Source organism: Lepidochelys kempii, chromosome 8, assembly GCF_965140285.1.
Source record: "Lepidochelys kempii isolate rLepKem1 chromosome 8, rLepKem1.hap1, whole genome shotgun sequence".
Taxonomy (NCBI): domain Eukaryota; kingdom Metazoa; phylum Chordata; order Testudines; family Cheloniidae; genus Lepidochelys; species Lepidochelys kempii.
The window spans coordinates 2,164,178-2,189,593 of record NC_136387.1 but is presented as its reverse complement, the minus strand read 5'-3'; the positions used below and the strand labels follow the sequence as shown (position 1 = coordinate 2,189,593).

Genomic DNA, 25,416 nt, shown 5'->3' with positions numbered 1-25,416 from the left:
GTTTATCCCTTTTTCCAGATCATTTATGAACATGTTGAATAGGACTGGCCCCAGTACAGACCCCTGGGGGACACCACTGTTCACCTCTCTCCATTCTGAAAACTGACTATTTACTCCTACCCTTTGTTTCCTATCTTTTAACCAGTTACCAATCCATGAGAGAACCTTCTCTCTTATCCCATGACTGCTTACTTTGCTTAATAGCCTTTGGCGAGGGACCTTGTCAAAGGTTTTCTGACAATCTAAGTACACTATATCCACTGGATCCCCCTTGTCCAAATGCTTGTTGACCCCCTCAAAGAGTTCTAGTAGATTGGTGAGGCATGATTTCCCTTTAAAAAACTATGTTGACTCTTCCCAAGAAATTATGTTCATCTCTGTGTCTGACAATTTTGTTCTTTACTATAGTTTCAACCAGTTTGCCAGGTACTGAAGTCAGGCTTACTGGCCTGTAATTGCCAGGGTCACCTCTGGAGCCCTTTTAAAAAATTGGCCCCACATTAACTAACCTCCAGCCATTTGGCACAGAAGCTGATTGACATGATGGGTTAGAGACTACAGTTAGTAGTCCTGCAATTTCACATTTGAGTTCCTTCAAAACTCTTGGTGAATCCCACCTCGTCCTGGTGAGTGATTACTCTTTAATTTATCAATTTGTTCCAAAACCTCCTCTGATGACACCTCAGTCTGGGACAGTTCCTCAGATTTGTCACCTAAAAAGAGTGGCTCAGGTTTAGGAATCTCCTTCAAATCCTAAGCCGTGAAGGCTGATGCAAAGAATTTGTTTAGTTTCTCCACAATGGCCTTATCGTCCTTGAGTGCTCCTTTAGCACCTTGATCGTTCAGTTCCCCACTGGTTGTTTAGCAGGCTTCCTGCTTCTGATGTCATTAAAAAAATGTTTGCTATTACTTTTTGAGTCTTTGGCTAGCTGTTCCTCAAATTCTATTTTGGCCTTCGTAATTGTATTTTTATACTTCATTTGCCAGAGTTCATGCTCCTTTCTATTTTCCTCACTAGGATTTAATTTCCACTCTTCGTAGGATGCCTCTTTTGCCTCTCACTGCTTCTCTTACTTTGTTGTTTCGCCATGGCGGCTCTTTTTCGGTTCTCTTACTTTGTTTTTTAATTTGGGGTAGACATTTAAGTTGAGCCTCTATTATGGTGTCTTTAAAAAGTTTCCATGCAGCTTGCAGGGATTTTACTTTTGGTGCTGTACCCTTTAATTTCTGTTTAACTAACCTCCTTGTTTTTGTGTCGTTCCCCTTTCTGAAACTAAATGCTACAGTGTTGGGCTGCTGTGGTGTTTTCCCCGCCACAGGGATGTTAAATTTAAGTATATTATGGTCACTACTACCAAGCGGTCCAGCCATAGTCACCTCTTGGACCTGATCCTGTGCTCCACTTAGGACTAAATCAAGAATTGCCTCTCCTCTTGTGGGTTCCAGGAGTAGCTGCTCCAAGAAGCCGTCATTTAAGGTGTCAAGAAACTTTCTCTCTGCATCCCGTCCCGAGGTGACATGAACCCAGTCAATATGGGATAGTTGAAATCCTCAATTATTATTGAGTTTTTTATTTTAATAGCCTCTCTAATCTCCCTGAGTATTTCACAGTCACCATCACCATCCTGGTCAGGTGGTCGGTAATATGTCCCTACTGGTATATTCTTATTATTCGAGCATGGAATTACTAGCCAGAGAGATTCTATGGCACAGTTTGGTTCATTTAAGATTTTTACTTCATTGGATTCATTTGATTTCTTTCACATACAGTGCCCCTCCCCCACCAGCATGACCTGTTCTGTCCTTCCGATGTATTTTGTACCCTGGTATTACTGTGTCCCAGTGATTATCCTCATTCCACCAGGTTTCTGTGATGCCTGTTATATCAATATCCTCATTGAATACGAGGCGCTCTAGTTCACCCAGCTTATTATTGGTATAGAAGCACTTTTAAAATGTGTCGCTTTTTAGCTGTCTCCCGTTGCATGACGTAATTAAATGAGACTTTTTTTCATTTGACTGTTTCTCATCAGATCCTACCTGTACTTTATCATCTTCCATCCTCTCCTCCTTAATAGGACATAGCCAATCTCCATTAGTAGATCCTGCCCTAAGGGACGTCTCTGTCCCAACCACGTGCTCCTCCGCACCTCTCGGCTTTCCCCCAGCCCTTAGTTTTAAAACTGCTCAACGACCGTTTTAATTTTAAGTGGCAGCAATCTGGTTCCAGTCTGGTTTAGGTGGATCCCATCCTTCCTGTATAGACTCCCCCTTTCCCAAGAGTCATTTCGGGCTGCCTCTTTATACCAACCTCCCCGTTCTTTGTCTCTGACGTCTCCCTGCCCCCAGACTCTCATGAGTCACTGGGAGTCCCCCAGGGCAGCCCAGAAGTGAGGCAGCTTCCATGCACGTGAAGAACCAAATGTGGAAGGTTGTTGGTCTGCTGCACAGCGCAGCTCAGACCCCAGTCAGAGGGACTCTGCAGTCCCCTGCGCGCCATGGAGGAGACGGACAGGCTGGGCAGCTCGTGGGTCTCTGGGGGGGCAGTATCGGAAGGATCAAGGGTTTGTTGGTGTGTAGGGTGTGACGCACAGCATGGATCCACATGCCCACAAGCCCTTTACACCTCCCACCCCGACAAGTAGCCCCCTGGGCCCTATGTCTGGGTTGGGGATCCTGTATCCTCCCATCCCTTGCTGTTCTCCCAGGTCAAGGCCTTTTACGTGGGCTTTGCTCACGGTCTCGTGTTGTGGTCCATGGAGAATACTCAGGCCTGGAAGGGAGTCAGACACAGGGAACGTGTCCGGGGTTTGTGTATCGATTTATCTTGTAGGAAAAGCCATGGCAGGAGGAGATATAATACTTGCCAGTCTGTGGCTCCCTTAAAGCCTGTGACTGGTTACTGCACTTTGTGTTCTCATTAACTCTGGTCTGTAAGCTGGGGAGAGCTTGTGTGAGACACGGGAGAGCAGAGTCCCTCCTTGGAAAGGGGGAAAAAACCCCACAGAGGTCACAAATTCTGCTGAGTTTGCTTTATTGCATAGACAGGTGGAGAGTCAGCGATGCTCTTAGAGGCCTGGAACCGATGGATGAGACGAGAACGTGACTCCGTGCAGGGATCTGCTCATGGGAACCAAATGCTAAAGGTCTTCTCTTTCCTTGTCCTCATTGTGCGACTTGCATTCTCCATAATGCTGAAAGCAAAGACTTCCAAGGTTTTCACTAGAGGGAAAGAGAGAGACACAGAACTCAGTGCTGCAACCTGATGGCCAAAGAGATCAAAGCATCTGTCAAGGCCCCAGGAGGTCAAATTCACCAGAGCTTATTTGCTGACAGGAAAAATTACACTGAGGAAGTCGACCCAGCCTCTACGAAGTAAAGATATGGGCGCAGGCAGGGCCTTGAATTACCTCACAATTGTATTTTAGTTCTTGTTAGTGGGCCCTTTATTCTGATACTTACTAGACTGCTCCACAAAAGACACATTTGTTTCCATATGTCTTGCCATCAGTGCCACAGACCGGGTTGTACTCTAAGGTGCAGATTTCCGGAGGCTTCTTGTACTCACTGCAGAAACCCTACAAGGAACATTAGAATTGCTATTACAGTTATTTTCTGCATTTCAGTAGTGCCCCGATGCCCCCACTCGCCCATGGGGCTGGGCATTCTCTGAATAGAGAGGAAGGGACAGTCCCTGGCCCCCAGAGGTCACAGTACCTAATCCTGTCCCTAGTCTCTACTGACGTTCTGATTAACTGACTTCCCAATTCCCCTCTCGCTGCCAGGAGGAGCCGGGCCCGTCTCCCTGGTGTAAGAGACGTTTCTGAACCCACATCACATGGTGTGTGAGCAAAGGGGCATCTCCGCAGGCATCAGATGCTAATCTGACATTACCCAGGGTACAATCTGGACTGATGAACAGCTGTGTCCCCTCAATCCTCCAACCTGGGGTGCCTTTTACTCTGCTTTGCTATGAAAGCAACCACTCCTGTTCCTACTCACACACAGCTTCCAGCATGTAAATTACTCCGAGCTGTACTGTATGAGTCCTTTAGGAAGCCACTCTTGAATTACACTGCAGGGGAAGAGCAGCAAATTTCCAGTCCCAGACTTTCCCCCAGTAGTGTGAATTCTGTACTGCCCAGCACCCTCCTGGACCATATAAGCTCCTATAAAGTCTGTCATTTTATTAATAGAAAATGAAATGCACAAATCCTATTGTCGCAAATGGAGTTTTCCAAACACTTCAATCCAAACACACTGGTTTAGATAAAACAAGATGCTTAACTACAGAAAGATAGATTTTAAGTGATTACAAGTCAGGAGGCATCAAAGTCAGGATTGGCTACAAGAAAATAAAAGCAAAACACCACTAATGCCTGACTTATCAAGCTAAGTGAACTCAAAGCAAAAGGTCTCTCTCACCAAATGCTTCAGCAGTCTTACTGGCTGTCATTTCCGCCAGGACCCCTCCCTCAGTCCACTGTTACTTTCCTTGTCTTTCAGGTGTTGTTGATGTCATGGGCAGAGAGAAAGGGAGGAGTAACTTGGGGAGTTTGTTCCCCATTCTTATATTTTTCCCTCTTCTTTGAGCATCATCTCCAGCTGGGGTTCATGCGACAGAAAGTTTGTAGGGATGGGAACCTCCAGCTGTTCCTTTGCCAACAAGTAAATTTCTCGCTCACAGCTTTTTTGCTGCCAAAGAATGGCCCCTTAACCACGTGATGGTCCGTTTGATTATGTGGAGACCTGGCTGAGGTGTTAGTTTGTCTTTTGTCTCTGGTTTATGACTGTTTCCCCAGATTGGGGACATGTCTTATACAGTAGAATCTTATAACTTTACATACCATGGTGTCTCACAGACTTAACAGGACAATAATGTTCAGCACATTATGAGTTTTCAAATGATCCCTTACACTGCATACTTTGTACAAAATTTATCACAGTCTTCTTAAAGGGGTGAACATAGGGGTACAGGCTGGTCTAAGAGACGCTTCTGAACCTACATCATATAGAATGTGAGTGAAAGAGCATCTCCACAGGCAGCAGATGCTCATAAATAAAAAACCTCATGCTCTTGTCATACCGTCACCTCCTCTGTTCTGTCTCAGTTGCTCCCTATGTCTCCCCCAGGCCCATCACAGACTGCCCTGTACAATAGTCTATGGAATCCATCACTCTGACCCCATGGCTTACGTCTACTCGGCAGTGAGACACTCCTGGCTAGCTCAGGTCAGCTGACTTGGGCTCGGGCTGTACAATTGCTGTGTAGACATTTGGGCTTGGGCTGGAGCCCGAGCTTTGGTAGCCCACGAGGGGGGAGGATCCCAGAGCCCGAACATCTACACTGCAATTTTTAGGCCTGCAGCCCAAGCCCCCTGAGCCCATGTCAGCTCAGCCGGTCCAGCCATGGCCAGGCCCTGGATCTTTTGTTCCAGTGTAGATGTACCCAGGGATTCTCAGCCCCAGATATTCACTCCCCCCTGGCTCGGGCACGAGGTAGACTCTGCTTCTGCTTTGAGTCATGAGTTCTAGCATGTTTCTAACCCAGAGATAATGGTCCCTGTGATGTTACAAGCCAGAGACTGGGGAAAGTGATTATTAATGAACAGGGAGAGTTCGACTTACCTTACCAGCCTGGCCAGCAGCATCTGGAACAAAACATACAGACAGAATGAGACTGTTTCAGATTCTCTCGCCCATCCTGGTGCTGGGGTTATTGATGTCCCGAGTTCTGACCAAGTCTCTCTCTTTACTTTGGTACAGAGCCTTTTCAAATGTTCTGGTATGGGGTTGTGCCACTAGGGATGTCAGCTCTTGTATACCTGTGTTAACTGAAGTGACGTCGCAAAGGAGGAACGGAGGAAGAGGCAAACATTCTTGGGACGTTCCAGAGTGATCCTACTCTAGACAGGTGTCTCCTCTACAGGATCTCACCCTCACCTTTGCGGGAGGCTGGGGAGTTTCCTACTTTTCCAGGAACTTCATGTCGTAGTACATTACAAGCATCCAGAAAGAGAGTTTTACATTTTACTCTAACATCCGTTTGGATGGTGTGACCATAACACTGCACGCTCTGTCACGGACCCTGTCTGGTCCGTTCATTGACACTGTCTGAAAAATACCAGAACACTAACGGTTGTGCCTCATCAGCTATTTTGCAGGATCCAGGATCTCACGGGCATCCATAAAAACCTCAGCAGCTTTTGACTCTCTCTCGCTCCGTATCCGATGAAGTGAGCTGTAGCTCATGAAAGCTTATGCTCAAATAAGTTGGTTAGTCTCTAAGGTGCCACAAGTCCCCCTTTTCTTTTTGCGAATACAGACTAACGCGGCTGCTACTCTGAAACCTCCATTATTTGAGTGTTTCTTCAGAGTTAAGCCATAGCACAGAATTACATCAACAATTACTCAATTCTAATGAGACGTTTCATTCTGAACAGGTCTGACTCTGTTTGTTAATGAAACTCTATCCAATTGACTAAGAACTCAGCCCCCCAAGTGACGATTATCTGTATTAAGGAGCTATGGATAACGGGATCATCCAGCATTACAAGATGGGAATTAACCCCAAAAAACCAAATGTTTGGAGAGGATCTAAATCCTCCGCTTTCTACTTTGGCAATGCCATAGATCTTGTCATGCTAATAAAGTATCGTTGAACTGGATTAATTCAGGGTATAAAGCAACTCCTACGTAATACAAGGTAAGAAGAAATTTTTCCTGTGGGAAGCTTCCCTCAGAACTGCTGAGGGCCTTGTACATCGCTCTAAATACACTGGCACAGGCTAGTGTTGGAAACAGAGATTGGGTAGAAGGGTGCCTGGTCTGATCCAGGGTGGGAATTTTTGACTCCTGATGGTAGGGTAAGTAGATAAAAATTGTGAAAAACTGGGGGGAAGGGGAGGGGAAATAGGCGCCTATATAATAAAAAGCCCCGAATATTGGGAGTATCCCTATAAAGTTGGTACATCTGGTCACCCTACCTAATGGCCTCTTTGTGGAGTTTCATAATAAACAATGACAGGAATTAAAATTATGTAGGCAACTAGATCAAGAATTTTACTGCCAACCAACCCCCTTGTCCCCAACAAAATAATCAGAAAACAACTAGAACCGTGGATGAGAAGAAATTCCAAAAGAAAGGGGATTCCATGGATGTTTGTTTTCTAGGGGCTGTGAATCTTTTGAGCTGCCTCGGTTTCTGGCAGAGTCAGTGAGATCCCAGTCCATAGAGAAGCCCGGGAACAGCCCTTCCGAGCTCTGGGATCCGTGCAGGGAGGTCAGCGCTCCTGGAATCAGCCTGCTGCTCAATGTCCAGGCTGTGCAGTGGCATCTCAGAAATAAACCAGCTGCTCCTAGAATCAGCCACTGTGGGGGTGTGCGAACCCCTATAGAGATGAGAGTGAGGCTGGCCCCATCCTTTCGGGGATTAGGGCAGGGTTCAGCACAGGCTACAGCCAAAGTGACTCACCTGAGTAGAAGCAGCAAAGTGCCAGAGCGAAGAGCAGAACGGCCCCTGTTATCTTCATGGCGGACGTGGCTGTCTGGTCTGCAGTGGGCTCTTGGTGCTCTGCTCCCTCAGTAAACCCCACACACAGAGCCCCACTATATATAGGGTGTCGGAGAACCCACCTTCATTGTGACTCACCCGAAATACTCACTCACAACTCCGGCAACCGGAAGCAAAGCTCTCAGTGGGAATGCCAAGCTGTGAACAATGTTTCCTCCACAACAAGTTTCCAGGATAAGTTGGAGGAAAAGTCACACCCTTGATTTGGTGAATAATGGAGTAGTTATGTGGGCTGAGTGCTCACCATGGCGCACATGGGCAGCCGAACCTGGACATTCCTGATTGTCAGGACTGTGAGTGTGGAACATATTCGTCACGCTGCACGTTAAAGGCACCGAGCCAGCAAAGCACCTGTGTTACCAGCCTCTTCCGGCCAGACTCTGCAGTCGGTCCCCGCAGCAGGGGGAAAGCTGACCATAAGCGACGGTCCTGCTGTCCTGATCTTGCACGTATTCTGCCCGGAGCCGGTGCCTGGCTTAGTTTAGAGGAGCTAGCGGGCAGGTCTAACTCAAATATAAAGAACCTCGTGTTCTTGTGATACCATCCCCTCTCTCGTTCCATCTCTGAGTTGCTCCCGGTGCCTCCCACAGGCCCATCACAGATGGTGTCCTGTCCAATACTACATGGAATCCATCAGCCTGACCACAGGGATTCGCTCTCCCCTCATTAGGGCCTGGGGTATAGTCTGCTCCCACATTGCCTCATGAGTTCCAGCGTGTTTCTAACCCGGAGGTCCTGGTCTCCATGATGCTACATACCAGAGATTGGGGCAAGTGACAATTCATTCACAGTGAGAGTTCGACTCACCCGATGACCCTGGCCGGCAGCATCTGGAACAAAACACAGACACAAAGGACACAATGTCAGAGAGAAACTAGCTAAAAACAGTCATCTCTGCCTAGGACAACGGAAGCAGATTGCTAACCAGCAACTGGGCCATGGGAAGGAGTCCTGCACCCTCATCCAATTGCTGTGACAAATAGAAACATGGAGAGTAATGCACCCACAGTCTGACCTGAAATCATAGAATCATAGAAAATTAGGGTTGGAAGAGACCTCAGGAGGTCAACTAGTCCAACCCCCGAATAGCACCACTGGGCCTACAATTAATTGCAAGTGTGATTGTTTGTAGTTCCCAGACTGGAGTTTGGTTAAAAGCCCATAATGGCTCCTCAGTAACATCTTCCCAAAGGAAAATGCTGTTTCTGCCATGAGCCACTTCCCTGGCTTAATCCTGACACCCAAACGTCCGTAGCTGGTGCTGAGATGCTTTTTAATAGTCGAGCCCGTGCAGAAGGTTAGAGGGTCAGACACAGAGCTCCGTACAGGCTGCAGCAAAAGTTACTCACCCTGAAAGCTGGAGAGGAGCCCCAGAGCAAGGAACACAACGACAGCTTCTGTCTTCAGGGTGGAAGTGGTTCGTGGGTCTGCTGGAGTCTGTTAGCGCTGAGCTCTGCAGATGATCTCTCAGCGCAGCCCAAGGGAGGAGATCTCATATATGTAGACAAGAGGTTGGTTCTCTCTCCACTTGGATTATGAAATCCCTGTCGAAATGGTCACTGACGCTACAAACCAATACAGTGATTGGTCATTCCCAATTCTTAATTCATCATGTCTGGCTGGTCATCTAAGCCAAACGGACATTTGGTGCCCCCTGATTCGTTGGTTGAAACTTTTGCACAAGGAGGATTGCGTGTGCCAACTAACACATAGCAAATGCTTTTCTTATGAACGACACTCGTCATTGTCACATGAGCACAGGTGTTGGCATGAAGAAGAGCAGTTCACCAACCCTAATGTTAACAATCCCACATTACCGGATGCTCGTAAGTAGGGCAAGAATGTGTCTGTATCAAATACTCTTTGGGGACTGCAATAAATATCACGGGGAAAGGTTAAACTGCCCTGACATACATGGGTGAATTCAGCGTAAGCCTTTGTAAATCTTGACGCACCTGCAGAGGAAGGCAGATTAGTTACTTCAGGTGCGTCCAGGGCTCTGCAGGTTGCTGAGAACCGCCACCTTGCATCCCCGTCACATTCATCTTTGCTGTCCAGCACCAGAAACCAGCATACTCCAGGGTCCGTGCGCCCTGTCCCTCGCGCACTGCCAGCCCCTTTACCATTCAAGCCCCTGCCAGTCTGTTGGTAAGAGCAGCTGGGAAATTCGATCTGGGCCAGGAGGGAGGGGAAGTGGCCACGTGGCACCAGCATGCAGCCAGTAGCCCCGTGTCCATATGTTAATGGGCACAGGCAGAGCTCCCTCGGGGCAGCCCCGAACGAAGGCAGCAGAGAGGTCTGCTGGGATCCAGAGGAGCGGGACAAGCGGTGGCTATGCTGCATGGGGCAGGAAGGCAGCACAGACCCCATGCGGCGGGACCCCTCCGCCCCTTGTGCACCACGGAGATCGTGGCTGGGTTCAGCGTACAGGTCTGTGCTGCGGGGATTGGGAGGGGTGCGGGGTCGCTGTGGGCTATGGCACAGTGGGACACCACATGGCCCCAGTGCTGCTGCGGGGGAAGCGGTGGGATGTTCCCTTCTCTGCTCCCAAATGCAGGAGCAGCTGGGAACCGGGTAACTGTCTGGGTGCACTGGGCCCTGCTTCTGTGGAAACTGCAGAAGACATTATATACACAGAGACCATGAAACAATCTCCTGCTATTACCAGCAGGAGAGTGGGGTGGGAGGAGGTATTGTTTCATGGTCTCTGTGTATATAATGTCTTCTGCAGTTTCCACAGTATGCATCCGATGAAGTGAGCTGTAGCTCACGAAAGCTCATGCTCAAATAAATTGGTTAGTCTCTAAGGTGCCACAAGTACTCCTTTTCTTTTTGCGAATACAGACTAACACGGCTGCTACTCTGAAACATCTCAGTCTGAGAATCAAAACCGGGTCCCTGAGTCATGAGAGCATAAAAACAGGCACACTGGTCAGACCAAAGGTCCATCTAGCCCAGTATTCTGTCTGCCAACAGTGGCCAATGCCAGGTGCCCCAGAGGGAATGAACAGAACAGGGAATCATCAAGTGATCCACTCCCTGTCACCATTTCCCAGCTTCTGGCAAACACAGGCTAGGGACACCATCTCTGTACATCCTCCTATCCTCCAGGACCTATCTTCCATGAATTTATCTCATTCTTTTTTGAACCTTGTTATCGTCTTGGCCTTCACAACATTCTCTGGCAAGGAGTTCCACAGGTTGACTGTGTCTTGTGTGAAAAAATACTTCCTTTTGTTTGTTTTAAACCTGCTGCCTATTAATTTCATTTGGTGACCCCTAGTTCTTGTGTTATGAGAAGGAGTATATAACACTTCCTTATTTACTTTCTCCACGCCAGTTTTGATTTTATAGACCTCTATCATATCCCCCCTTAGTTGTCTTTTTTCCAAGCTGAAAAGTTCCAGTCTCATTAATCCCTCCTCATATGGCAGACGCTCCATACCCCTAATAATTTTTGTTGCCCTTTTCTGAACCTTTTCCAAGTCCAATATATCTTTTTTGAGATGGGGCGACCACATCTGCACGCAGTATTCAAGATGTGGGTGCACCATGGATATATGTAGAGGCAACATGGTATTTTCTGTCTTATTATCTATCCCTTTCCTAATGATTCCCAACCTTCTGTTTGCTGTTTTGACGGCCACTGCACACTGAGTGGATGTTTTCAGAGAACTCTCCACAATGACTCCAAGCTCTCTTTCTTGAGTGGTAACAGCTAATTGAGACCCATCGTTTTATATGTATAGCGGGGATGATGTTTTCCAATGTGCATTGCTTTGCATTTATCAACGTTGAATTTCATCTGCCATTTTGTTGCCAAGTCACCCAGTTTTGTGAGATTCTTTTGTAGCTCTTCACAGTCTGCCTGGGATTTAACTATCTTGAGTAGTTTTTGTATCATCTGCAAATTTTGCCACTTCACTGTTTATCCCTTTTTCCAGATCATTTATGAACATGTTGAATAGGACTGGCCCCAGTACAGACCCCTGGGGGACACCACTGTTCACCTCTCTCCATTCTGAAAACTGACTATTTACTCCTACCCTTTGTTTCCTATCTTTTAACCAGTTACCAATCCATGAGAGAACCTTCTCTCTTATCCCATGACTGCTTACTTTGCTTAATAGCCTTTGGCGGGGGACCTTGTCAAAGGTTTTCTGACAATCTAAGTACACTATATCCACTGGATCCCCCTTGTCCAAATGCTTGTTGACCCCCTCAAAGAGTTCTAGTAGATTGGTGAGGCATGATTTCCCTTTAAAAAACTATGTTGAGTCTTCCCAAGAAATTATGTTCATCTCTGTGTCTGACAATTTTGTTCTTTACTATAGTTTCAACCAGTTTGCCAGGTACTGAAGTCAGGCTTACTGGCCTGTAATTGCCAGGGTCACCTCTGGAGCCCTTTTAAAAAATTGGCCCCACATTAACTAACCTCCAGCCATTTGGCACAGAAGCTGATTGACATGATGGGTTAGAGACTACAGTTAGTAGTCCTGCAATTTCACATTTGAGTTCCTTCAAAACTCTTGGTGAATCCCACCTGGTCCTGGTGAGTGATTACTCTTTAATTTATCAATTTGTTCCAAAACCTCCTCTGATGACACCTCAGTCTGGGACAGTTCCTCAGATTTGTCACCTAAAAAGAGTGGCTCAGGTTTAGGAATCTCCCTCAAATCCTCAGCCGTGAAGACTGATGCAAAGAATTCATTTAGTTTCTCCACAATGGCCTTATCGTCCTTGAGTGCTCCTTTAGCACCTTGATCGTTCAGTTCCCCACTGGTTGTTTAGCAGGCTTCCTGCTTCTGATGTCATTAAAAAAATGTTTGCTATTACTTTTTGAGTCTTTGGCTAGCTGTTCCTCAAATTCTATTTTGGCCTTCCTAATTGTATTTTTATACTTCATTTGCCAGAGGTCATGCTCCTTTCTATTTTCCTCACTAGGATTTAATTTCCACTCTTCGTAGGATGCCTCTTTTGCCTCTCACTGCTTCTCTTACTTTGTTGTTTCGCCATGGCGGCTCTTTTTCGGTTCTCTTACTTTGTTTTTTAATTTGGGGTAGACATTTAAGTTGAGCCTCTATTATGGTGTCTTTAAAAAGTTTCCATGCAGCTTGCAGGGATTTTACTTTTGGTGCTGTACCCTTTAATTTCTGTTTAACTAACCTCCTCGTTTTTGTGTCATTCCCCTTTCTGAAACTAAATGCTACAGTGTTGGGCTGCTGTGGTGTTTTCCCCGCCACAGGGATGTTAAATTTAAGTATATTATGGTCACTATTACCAAGCGGTCCAGCCATAGTCACCTCTTGGACCTGATCCTGTGCTCCACTTAGGACTAAATCAAGAATTGCCTCCCCTCTGGTGGGTTCCAGGAGTAGCTGCTCCAAGAAGCCGTCATTTAAGGTGTCAAGAAAGTTTCTCTCTGCATCCTGTCCCAAGGTGACATGAACCCAGTCAATATGGGATAGTTGAAATCCTCGATTATTATTGAGTTTTTTATTTTAATAGCACCTCTAATCTCCCTGAGCATTTCACAGTCACTATCACCATCCTGGTTAGGTGGTCGGTAATATGTCCCTACTGGTATATTCTTATTATTCGAGCATGGAATTACTAGCCAGAGAGATTCTATGGCACAGTTTGGTTCATTTAAGATTTTTACTTCATTGGATTCATTTGATTTCTTTCACATACAGTGCCACTCCCCGACCAGCACGACCTGTTCTGTCCTTCCGATGTATTTTGTACCCTGGTATTACTGTGTCCCAGTGATTATCCTCATTCCACCAGGTTTCTGTGATGCCTGTTATATCAATATCCTCATTGAATACGGGGCGCTCTAGTTCACCCAGCTTATTATTGGTATAGAAGCACTTTTAAAATGTGTCGCTTTTTAGCTGTCTCCCGTTGCATGACGTAATTAAATGAGACTTTTTTTCATTTGACTGTTTCTCATCAGATCCTACCTGTACTTTATCATCTTCCATCCTCTCCTCCTTACTAGGACATAGACAATCCCCATTAGTAGATCCTGCCCTAAGGGATGTCTCTGTCCCAACCACGTGCTCCTCCGCACCTCTCGGCTTTCCCCCAGCCCTTAGTTTTAAAACTGCTCAACGACCGTTTTAATTTTAAGTGGCAGCAATCTGGTTCCAGTCTGGTTTAGGTGGATCCCATCCTTCCTGTATAGACTCCCCCTTTCCCAAGAGTCATTTCGGGCTGCCTCTTTATACCAACCTCCCCGTTCTTTGTCTCTGACGTCTCCCTGCCCCCAGACTCTCCTGAGTCACTGGGAGTCCCCCAGGGCAGCCCAGAAGTGAGGCAGCTTCCATGCACGTGAAGAACCAAATGTGGAAGGTTGTTGGTCTGCTGCACAGCGCAGCTCAGACCCCAGTCAGAGGGACTCTGCAGTCCCCTGCGCGCCATGGAGGAGACGGACAGGCTGGGCTGCTCGTGGGTCTCTGGGGGGGCAGTATCGGAAGGATCAAGGGTTTGTTGGTGTGTAGGGTGTGACGCACAGCATGGATCCACATGCCCACAAGCCCTTTACACCTCCCACCCAGACAAGTAGCCCCCTGGGCCCTATGTCTGGGTTGGGGATCCTGTATCCTCCCATCCCTTGCTGTTCTCCCAGGTCAAGGCCTTTTACGTGGGCTTTGCTCACGGTCTCGTGTTGTGGTCCATGGAGAATACTCAGGCCTGGAAGGGAGTCAGACACAGGGAACGTGTCCGGGGTTTGTGTATCGATTTATCTTGTAGGAAAAGCCATGGCAGGAGGAGATATAATACTTGCAAGTCTGTGGCTCCCTTAAAGCCTGTGACTGGTTACTGCACTTTGTGTTCTCATTAACTCTGGTCTGTAAGCTGGGGAGAGCTTGTGTGAGACATGGGAGAGCAGAGTCCCTCCTTGGAAAAGGGGAAAAAACCCCACAGAGGTCACAAATTCTGCTGAGTTTGCTTTATTGCATAGACAGGTGGGGAGTCAGCGATGCTCTTAGAGGCCTGGAACCGATGGATGAGACGAGAACGTGACTCCGTGCAGGGATCTGCTCATGGGAACCAAATGCTAAAGGTCTTCTCTTTCCTTGTCCTCATTGTGCGACTTGCATTCTCCATAATGCTGAAAGCAAAGACTTCCAAGGTTTTCACTAGAGGGAAAGAGAGAGACACAGAACTCAGTGCTGCAACCTGATGGCCAAAGAGAGCAAAGCATCTGTCAAGGCCCTAGGAGGTCAAATTCACCAGAGCTTATTTGCTGACAGGAAAAATTACACTGAGGAAGTCGACCCAGCCTCTACGAGGTAAAGATATGGGCGCAGGCAGGGCCTTGAATTACCTCACAATTGTATTTTAGTTTTTGTTAGTGGGCCCTTTACTCTGATACTTACTAGACTGCTCCACAAAAGACACATTTGTTTCCATATGTCTTGCCATCAGTGCCACAGACCGGGTTGTACTCTAAGGTGCACATTTCCGGAGGCTTCTTGTACTCACTGCAGAAACCCTACAAGGAACATTAGAATTGCTATTACAGTAATTGTCTGCATTTCAGTAGTGCCCCGATGCCCCCACTCGCCCATGGGGCTGGGCATTCTCTGAATAGAGAGGAAGGGACAGTCCCTGCCCCCCAGAGCTCCCAGTACCTAATCCTGTCCCTAGTCTCTACTGACGTTCTGACTAACTGACTTCCCAATTCCCCTCTCGCTGCCAGGAGGAGCCGGGCCCGTCTCCCTGGTGTAAGAGACGTTTCTGAACCCACATCACATGGTGTGTGAGCGAAGGGGCAACTCCGTAGGCATCAGATGCTAATCTGACATTACCCAGGGTACAATCTGGACTGATGAACAGCTGTGTCCCCTCAATCCTCCAACCTGGGGTGCCTTTTACTCTGCTTTGCTATGAAAGCAACCACTCCTGTTCCTACTCACAGACAGCTTCCAGCATGTAAATTACTCCGAGCTGTACAGTATGAGTCCTTTGGCAAGCCACTCTTGAATTACACTACAGGGGAAGAGCAGCAAATTTCCAGTCCCAGAGTTTCCCCCAGAAGTGTGCATCTTGTACTGCCCAGCACCCTCCTGGACCATATAAGCTCCTATAAAGTCTGTCATTTTATTAATAGAAAATGAAATGCACAAATCCTATTGTCGCAAATGGAGTTTTCCAAACACTTCAATCCAAACACACTGGTTTAGATAAAACAAGATGCTTAACTACAGAAAGATAGATTTTAAGTGATTACAAGTCAGGAGGCATCAAAGTCAGGATTGGCTACAAGAAAATAAAAGCAAAACACCACTAATGCCTGACTTATCCAGCTAAGTGAATTCAAAGCAAAAGGTCTCTCTCACCAAATGCTTCAGCAGTCTTACTGGCTGTCATTTCCGCCAGGACCCCTCCCTCAGTCCAGTGTTACTTTCCTTGTCTTTCAGGTGTTGTTGATGTCATGGGCAGAGAGAAAGGGAGGAGTAACTTGGGGAGTTTGTTCCCCATTCTTATATTTTTCCCTCTTCTTTGAGCATCATCTCCAGCTGGGGTTCATGCGACAGAAAGTTTGTAGGGATGGGAACCTCCAGCTGTTCCTTTGCCAACAAGTAAATTTCTCGCTCACAGCTTTTTTGCTGCCAAAGAATGGCCCCTTAACCGCGTGATGGTCCATTTGATTATGTGGAGACCTGGCTGAGGTGTTAGTTTGTCTTTTGTCTCTGGTTTATGACTGTTTCCCCATACTGGGGACATGTCTTATACAGTAGAATCTTATAACTTTACATACCATGGTGTCTCACAGACTTAACAGGACAATAATGTTCAGCACATTATGAGTTTTCAAATGATCCCTTACACTGCATACTTTGTACAAAATTTATCACAGTCTTCTTAAAGGGGTGAACGTAGGGGTACAGGCTGGTCTAAGAGATGCTTCTGAACCTACATCATATAGAATGTGAGTGAAAGAGCATCTCCACAGGCAGCAGATGCTCATAAATAAAAAACCTCATGCTCTTGTCATACCGTCACTTCCTCTGTTCTGTCTCAGTTGCTCCCTGTGTCTCCCCCAGGCCCATCACAGACTGCCCTGTACAATAGTCTATGGAATCCATCACTCTGACCCCATGGCTTACGTCTACTCGGCAGTGAGACACTCCTGGCTAGCTCAGGTCAGCTGACTTGGGCTCGGGCTGTACAATTGCTGTGTAGACATTTGGGCTTGGGCTGGAGCCCGAGCTTTGGTAGCCCACGAGGGGAGAGGATCCCAGAGCCCGAACATCTACACCGCAATTTTTAGGCCTGCAGCCCAAGCCCCCTGAGCCCATGTCAGCTCAGCCGGTCCAGCCATGGCCAGGCCCTGGATCTTTTGTTCCAGTGTAGATGTACCCAGGGATTCTCAGCCCCAGATATTCACTCCCCCCTGGCTCGGGCACGAGGTAGACTCTGCTTCTGCTTTGAGTCATGAGTTCTAGCATGTTTCTAACCCAGAGATCATGGTCCCTGTGATGTTACAAGCCAGAGACTGGGGAAAGTGATTATTAATGAACAGGGAGAGTTCGACTTACCTTACCAGCCTGGCCAGCAGCATCTGGAACAAAGCATACAGACAGAATGAGACTGTTTCAGATTCTCTCGCCCATCCTGGTGCTGGGGTTATTGATGTCCCGAGTTCTGACCAAGTCTCTCTCTTTACTTTGGTACAGAGCCTTTTCAAATGTTCTGGTATGGGGCTGTGCCACTAGGGATGTCAGCTCTTGTATACCTGTGTTAACTGAAGTGACGTCGCAAAGGAGGAACGGAGGAAGAGGCAAACATTCTTGGGACGTTCCAGAGTGATCCTACTCTAGACAGGTGTCTCCTCTACAGGATCTCACCCTCACCTTTGCGGGAGGCTGGGGAGTTTCCTACTTTTCCAGGAACTTCATGTCGTAGTACATTACAAGCATCCAGAAAGAGAGTTTTACATTTTACTCTAACATCCGTTTGGATGGTGTGACCATAACACTGCACGCTCTGTCACGGACCCTGTCTGGTCCGTTCATTGACACTGTCTGAAAAATACCAGAACACTAACGGTTGTGCCTCATCAGCTATTTTGCAGGATCCAGGATCTCACGGGCATCCATAAAAACCTCAGCAGCTTTTGACTCTCTCTCGCTCCGTATCCGATGAAGTGAGCTGTAGCTCATGAAAGCTTATGCTCAAATAAGTTGGTTAGTCTCTAAGGTGCCACAAGTCCCCCTTTTCTTTTTGCGAATACAGACTAACGCGGCTGCTACTCTGAAACCTCCATTATTTGAGTGTTTCTTCAGAGTTAAGCCATAGCACAGAATTACATCAACAATTACTCAATTCTAATGAGATGTTTCATTCTGAACAGGTCTGACTCTGTTTGTTAATGAAACTCTATCCAATTGACTAAGAACTCAGCCCCCCAAGTGACGATTATCTGTATTAAGGAGCTATGGATAACGGGATCATCCAGCATTACAAGATGGGAATTAACCCCAAAAAACCAAATGTTTGGAGAGGATCTAAATCCTCCGCTTTCTACTTTGGCAATGCCATAGATCTTGTCATGCTAATAAAGTATCGTTGAACTGGATTAATTCAGGGTATAAAGCAACTCCTATGTAATACAAGGTAAGAAGAAATTTTTCCTGTGGGAAGCTTCCCTCAGAACTGCTGAGGGCCTTGTACATCGCTCTAAATACACTGGCACAGGCTAGTGTTGGAAACAGAGATTGGGTAGAAGGGTGCCTGGTCTGATCCAGGGTGGGAATTTTTGACTCCTGATGGTAGGGTAAGTAGATAAAAATTGTGAAAAACTGGGGGGAAGGGGAGGGGAAATAGGCGCCTATATAATAAAAAGCCCCGAATATTGGGAGTATCCCTATAAAGTTGGTACATCTGGTCACCCTACCTAATGGCCTCTTTGTGGAGTTTCATAATAAACAATGACAGGAATTAAAATTATGTAGGCAACTAGATCAAGAATTTTACTGCCAACCAACCCTCTTGTCCCCAACAAAATAATCAGAAAACAACTAGAACCGTGGATGAGAAGAAATTCCAAAAGAAAGGGGATTCCATGGATGTTTGTTTTCTAGGGGCTGTGAATCTTTTGAGCTGCCTCGGTTTCTGGCAGAGTCAGTGAGATCCCAGCCCAGAGAGAAGCCCGAGAACAGCCCTTCCGAGCTCTGGGATCCGTGCAGGGAGGTCAGCGCTCCTGGAATCAGCCTGCTGCTCAATGTCCAGGCTGTGCAGCGGCATCTCAGAAATAAACCAGCTGCTCCTGGAATCAGCCACTGTGGGGGTGTGCGAACCCCTTTAGGGATGAGAGTGAGGCTGGCCCCATCTTTTCGGGGATAGGGCAAGGTTCAGCACAGGCTACAGCCAAAGTGACTCACCTGAGTAGAAGCAGCAAAGTGCCAGAGCGAAGAGCAGAACGGCCCCTGTTATCTTCATGGCGGACGTGGCTGTCTGGTCTGCAGTGGGCTCTTGGTGCTCTGCTCCCTCAGTAAACCCCCCACACAGAGCCCCACTATATATAGGGTGTCGGAGAACCCACCTTCATTGTGACTCACCCGAAATACTCACTCACAACTCCGGCAACCGGAAGCAAAGCTCTCAGTGGGAATGCCAAGCTGTGAACAATGTTTCCTCCACAACAAGTTTCCAGGATAAGTTGGAGGAAAAGTCACACCCTTGATTTGGTGAATAATGGAGTAGTTATGTGGGCTGAGTGCTCATCATGGCGCACATGGGCAGCCAAACCTGGACATTCCTGATTGTCAGGACTGTGAGTGTGGAACATATTCGTCACGCTGCACGTTAAAGGCACCGAGCCAGCAAAGCACCTGTGTTACCAGCCTCTTCCGGCCAGACTCTGCAGTCGGTCCCCGCAGCAGGGGGAAAGCTGACCATAAGCGACGGTCCTGCTGTCCTGATCTTGCACGTATTCTGCCCGGAGCCGGTGCCTGGCTTAGTTTAGAGGAGCTAGCGGGCAGGTCTAACTCAAATATAAAGAACCTCGTGTTCTTGTGATACCATCCCCTCTCTCGTTCCATCTCTGAGTTGCTCCCGGTGCCTCCCACAGGCCCATCACAGATGGTGTCCTGTCCAATACTACATGGAATCCATCAGCCTGACCACAGGGATTCGCTCTCCCCTCATTAGGGCCTGGGGTATAGTCTGCTCCCACATTGCCTCATGAGTTCCAGCGTGTTTCTAACCCGGAGGTCCTGGTCTCCATGATGCTACATACCAGAGATTGGGGCAAGTGACAATTCATTCACAGTGAGAGTTCGACTCACCCGATGACCCTGGCCGGCAGCATCTGGAACAAAACACAGACACAAAGGACACAATGTCAGAGAGAAACTAGCTAAAAACAGTCATCTCTGCCTAGGACAACGGAAGCAGATTGCTAACCAGCAACTGGGCCATGGGAAGGAGTCCTGCACCCTCATCCAATTGCTGTGACAAATAGAAACATGGAGAGTAATGCACCCACAGTCTGACCTGAAATCATAGAATCATAGAAAATTAGGGTTGGAAGAGACCTCAGGAGGTCAACTAGTCCAACCCCCGAATAGCACCACTGGGCCTACAATTAATTGCAAGTGCGATTGTTTGTAGTTCCCAGACTGGAGTTTGGTTAAAAGCCCATAATGGCTCCTCAGTAACATCTTCCCAAAGGAAAATGCTGTTTCTGCCATGAGCCACTTCCCTGGCTTAATCCTGACACCCAAACGTCCGTAGCTGGTGCTGAGATGCTTTTTAATAGTCGAGCCCGTGCAGAAGGTTAGAGGGTCAGACACAGAGCTCCGTACAGGCTGCAGCAAAAGTTACTCACCCTGAAAGCTGGAGAGGAGCCCCAGAGCAAGGAACACAACGACAGCTTCTGTCTTCAGGGTGGAAGTGGTTCGTGGGTCTGCTGGAGTCTGTTAGCGCTGAGCTCTGCAGATGATCTCTCAGCGCAGCCCAAGGGAGGAGATCTCATATATGTAGACAAGAGGTTGGTTCTCTCTCCACTTGGATTATGAAATCCCTGTCGAAATGGTCACTGACGCTACAAACCAATACAGTGATTGGTCATTCCCAATTCTTAATTCATCATGTCTGGCTGGTCATCTAAGCCAAACGGACATTTGGTGCCCCCTGATTCGTTGGTTGAAACTTTTGCACAAGGAGGATTGCGTGTGCCAACTAACACATAACAAATGCTTTTCTTATGAACGACACTCGTCATTGTCACATGAGCACAGGTGTTGGCATGAAGAAGAGCAGTTCACCAACCCTAATGTTAACAATCCCACATTACCGGATGCTCGTAAGTAGGGCAAGAATGTGTCTGTATCAAATACTCTTTGGGGACTGCAATAAATATCACGGGGAAAGGTTAAACTGCCCTGACATACATGGGTGAATTCAGCGTAAGCCTTTGTAAATCTTGACGCACCTGCAGAGGAAGGCAGATTAGTTACTTCAGGTGCGTCCAGGGCTCTGCAGGTTGCTGAGAACCGCCACCTTGCGTCCCCGTCACATTCATCTTTGCTGTCCAGCACCAGAAACCAGCATACTCCAGGGTCCATGCGCCCTGTCCCTCGCGCACTGCCAGCCCCTTTACCATTCAAGCCCCTGCCAGTCTGTTGGTAAGAGCAGCTGGGAAATTCGATCTGGGCCAGGAGGGAGGGGAAGTGGCCACGTGGCACCAGCATGCAGCCAGTAGCCCCGTGTCCATATGTTAATGGGCACAGGCAGAGCTCCCTCGGCGCAGCCCCGAACGAAGGCAGCAGAGAGGTCTGCTGGGATCCAGAGGAGCGGGACAAGCGGTGGCTATGCTGCATGGGGCAGGAAGGCAGCACAGACCCCATGCGGCGGGACCTCTCCGCCCCTTGTGCACCACGGAGATCGTGGCTGGGTTCAGCGTACAGGTCTGTGCTGCGGGGATTGGGAGGGGAGCGGGGTCGCTGTGGGCTATGGCACAGTGGGACACCACATGGCCCCAGTGCTGCTGCGGGGGAAGCGGTGGGATGTTCCCTTCTCTGCTCCCAAATGCAGGAGCAGCTGGGAACCGGGTAACTGTCTGGGTGCACCGGGCCCTGCTTCTGTGGAAACTGCAGAAGACATTATATACACAGAGACCATGAAACAATCTCCTGCTATTACCAGCAGGAGAGTGGGGTGGGAGGAGGTATTGTTTCATGGTCTCTGTGTATATAATGTCTTCTGCAGTTTCCACAGTATGCATCCGATGAAGTGAGCTGTAGCTCACGAAAGCTCATGCTCAAATAAATTGGTTAGTCTCTAAGGTGCCACAAGTACTCCTTTTCTTTTTGCGAATACAGACTAACACGGCTGCTACTCTGAAACATCTCAGTCTGAGAATCAAAACCGGGTCCCTGAGTCATGAGAGCATAAAAACAGGCACACTGGTCAGACCAAAGGTCCATCTAGCCCAGTATTCTGTCTGCCAACAGTGGCCAATGCCAGGTGCCCCAGAGGGAATGAACAGAACAGGGAATCATCAAGTGATCCACTCCCTGTCACCATTTCCCAGCTTCTGGCAAACACAGGCTAGGGACACCATCTCTGTACATCCTCCTATCCTCCAGGACCTATCTTCCATGAATTTATCTCATTCTTTTTTGAACCTTGTTATCGTCTTGGCCTTCACAACATTCTCTGGCAAGGAGTTCCACAGGTTGACTGTGTCTTGTGTGAAAAAATACTTCCTTTTGTTTGTTTTAAACCTGCTGCCTATTAATTTCATTTGGTGACCCCTAGTTCTTGTGTTATGAGAAGGAGTATATAACACTTCCTTATTTACTTTCTCCACGCCAGTTTTGATTTTATAGACCTCTATCATATCCCCCCTTAGTTGTCTTTTTTCCAAGCTGAAAAGTTCCAGTCTCATTAATCCCTCCTCATATGGCAGACGCTCCATACCCCTAATAATTTTTGTTGCCCTTTTCTGAACCTTTTCCAAGTCCAATATATCTTTTTTGAGATGGGGTGACCACATCTGCACGCAGTATTCAAGATGTGGGTGCACCATGGATATATGTAGAGGCAACATGGTATTTTCTGTCTTATTATCTATCCCTTTCCTAATGATTCCCAACCTTCTGTTTGCTGTTTTGACGGCCACTGCACACTGAGTGGATGTTTTCAGAGAACTCTCCACAATGACTCCAAGCTCTCTTTCTTGAGTGGTAACAGCTAATTGAGACCCATCGTTTTATATGTATAGCGGGGATGATGTTTTCCAATGTGCATTGCTTTGCATTTATCAACGTTGAATTTCATCTGCCATTTTGTTGCCAAGTCACCCAGTTTTGTGAGATTCTTTTGTAGCTCTTCACAGTCTGCCTGGGATTTAACTATCTTGAGTAGTTTTTGTATCATCTGCAAATTTTGCCACTTCACTGTTTATCCCTTTTTCCAGATCATTTATGAACATGTTGAATAGGACTGGCCCCAGTACAGACCCCTGGGGGACACCACTGTTCACCTCTCTCCATTCTGAAAACTGACTATTTACTCCTACCCTTTGTTTCCTATCTTTTAACCAGTTACCAATCCATGAGAGAACCTTCTCTCTTATCCCATGACTGCTTACTTTGCTTAATAGCCTTTGGCGGGGGACCTTGTCAAAGGTTTTCTGACAATCTAAGTACACTATATCCACTGGATCCCCCTTGTCCAAATGCTTGTTGACCCCCTCAAAGAGTTCTAGTAGATTGGTGAGGCATGATTTCCCTTTAAAAAACTATGTTGAGTCTTCCCAAGAAATTATGTTCATCTCTGTGTCTGACAATTTTGTTCTTTACTATAGTTTCAACCAGTTTGCCAGGTACTGAAGTCAGGCTTACTGGCCTGTAATTGCCAGGGTCACCTCTGGAGCCCTTTTAAAAAATTGGCCCCACATTAACTAACCTCCAGCCATTTGGCACAGAAGCTGATTGACATGATGGGTTAGAGACTACAGTTAGTAGTCCTGCAATTTCACATTTGAGTTCCTTCAAAACTCTTGGTGAATCCCACCTGGTCCTGGTGAGTGATTACTCTTTAATTTATCAATTTGTTCCAAAACCTCCTCTGATGACACCTCAGTCTGGGACAGTTCCTCAGATTTGTCACCTAAAAAGAGTGGCTCAGGTTTAGGAATCTCCCTCAAATCCTCAGCCGTGAAGACTGATGCAAAGAATTCATTTAGTTTCTCCACAATGGCCTTATCGTCCTTGAGTGCTCCTTTAGCACCTTGATCGTTCAGTTCCCCACTGGTTGTTTAGCAGGCTTCCTGCTTCTGATGTCATTAAAAAAATGTTTGCTATTACTTTTTGAGTCTTTGGCTAGCTGTTCCTCAAATTCTATTTTGGCCTTCCTAATTGTATTTTTATACTTCATTTGCCAGAGGTCATGCTCCTTTCTATTTTCCTCACTAGGATTTAATTTCCACTCTTCGTAGGATGCCTCTTTTGCCTCTCACTGCTTCTCTTACTTTGTTGTTTCGCCATGGCGGCTCTTTTTCGGTTCTCTTACTTTGTTTTTTAATTTGGGGTAGACATTTAAGTTGAGCCTCTATTATGGTGTCTTTAAAAAGTTTCCATGCAGCTTGCAGGGATTTTACTTTTGGTGCTGTACCCTTTAATTTCTGTTTAACTAACCTCCTTGTTTTTGTGTCGTTCCCCTTTCTGAAACTAAATGCTACAGTGTTGGGCTGCTGTGGTGTTTTCCCCGCCACAGGGATGTTAAATTTAAGTATATTATGGTCACTATTACCAAGCGGTCCAGCCATAGTCACCTCTTGGACCTGATCCTGTGCTCCACTTAGGACTAAATCAAGAATTACCTCTCCTCTTGTGGGTTCCAGGAGTAGCTGCTCCAAGAAGCCGTCATTTAAGGTGTCAAGAAACTTTCTCTCTGCATCCCGTCCTGAGGTGACATGAACCCAGTCAATATGGGATAGTTGAAATCCTCGATTATTATTGAGTTTTTTATTTTAATAGCCTCTCTAATCTCCCTGAGTATTTCACAGTCACTATCACCATCCTGGTCAGGTGGTCGGTAATAGGTCCCTACTGGTATATTCTTATTATTCGAGCATGGAATTACTAGCCAGAGAGATTCTATGGCACAGTTTGGTTCATTTAAGATTTTTACTTCATTGGATTCATTTGATTTCTTTCACATACAGAGCCACTCCCCCACCAGCATGACCTGTTCTGTCCTTCCGATGTATTTTGTACCCTGGTATTACTGTGTCCCAGTGATTATCCTCATTCCACCAGGTTTTTGTGACGCCTGTTATATCAATATCCTCATTGAATACGAGGCGCTCTAGTTCACCCAGCTTATTATTGGTATAGAAGCACTTTTAAAATGTGTCGCTTTTTAGCTGTCTCCCGTTGTATGACGTAATTAAATGAGACTTTTTTTCATTTGACTGTTTCTCATGAGATCCTACCTGTACTTTATCATCTTCCATCCTCTCCTCCTTAATAGGACATAGACAATCCCCATTAGTAGATCCTGCCCTAAGGGATGTCTCTGTCCCAACCACGTGCTCCTCCGCACCTCTCGGCTTTCCCCCAGCCCTTAGTTTTAAAACTGCTCAACGACCTTTTTAATTTTAAGGGGCAGCAATCTGGTTCCAATCTGGTTTAGGTGGAGCCCATCCTTCCTGTATAGACTCCCCCTTTCCCAAGAGTCATTTCGGGCTGCCACTTTATACAAACCTCCCCGTTCTTTGTCTCCGATGTCTCCCTGCCCCCAGACTCTCCCGAGTCACTGGGAGTCCCCCAGGGCAGCCCAGAAGTGAGGCAGCTTCCATGCACGTGAAGAAC

At 47.0% G+C, this 25,416-nt stretch overlaps 1 protein-coding gene and 1 long non-coding RNA gene across 2 annotated transcripts; both read right to left on the bottom strand.

Moving 5' to 3' along the window:
* Positions 1-3,026: 3,026 nt before the first annotated feature.
* LOC140916468 (ovomucoid) lies at positions 3,027-7,670 on the bottom strand. The gene is made up of 4 exons (XM_073358111.1): positions 7,475-7,670; positions 5,629-5,651; positions 3,463-3,578; positions 3,027-3,222 (listed from the first exon to the last, which is right to left on the bottom strand). The coding sequence occupies exons 1-4, from the start codon at positions 7,530-7,532 to the stop codon at positions 3,141-3,143; spliced, it is 279 nt and encodes a 92-aa protein (XP_073214212.1). The 5' UTR covers positions 7,533-7,670; the 3' UTR covers positions 3,027-3,140.
* Positions 7,671-15,046: 7,376 nt separating this feature from the next.
* Positions 15,047-19,067, bottom strand: LOC144930809 (uncharacterized). Its single transcript, XR_013636216.1, has 3 exons — positions 18,973-19,067; positions 17,128-17,150; positions 15,047-15,077 (listed from the first exon to the last, which is right to left on the bottom strand). It is a non-coding gene; the product is annotated as an uncharacterized LOC144930809 (long non-coding RNA).
* Between the last annotated feature and the right edge of the window lie 6,349 nt (positions 19,068-25,416).

Bases quoted from the DNA above. Each gene is read 5' to 3' on its own strand.
- LOC140916468 (XM_073358111.1), bottom strand. From the start codon at position 7,532: ATGAAGATAACAGGGGCCGTTCTGCTCTTCGCTCTGGCACTTTGCTGC. The intron at 5,652-7,474 runs GTGAGTCACTTT...GTTTTGTTCCAG, and splicing joins ACTTTGCTGCTTCTACTCAG to ATGCTGCTGGCCAGGCTGGT. The intron at 3,579-5,628 runs GTAAGTCGAACT...TGTTCCTTGTAG, and splicing joins CTGCTGGCCAGGCTGGTAAG to GGTTTCTGCAGTGAGTACAA.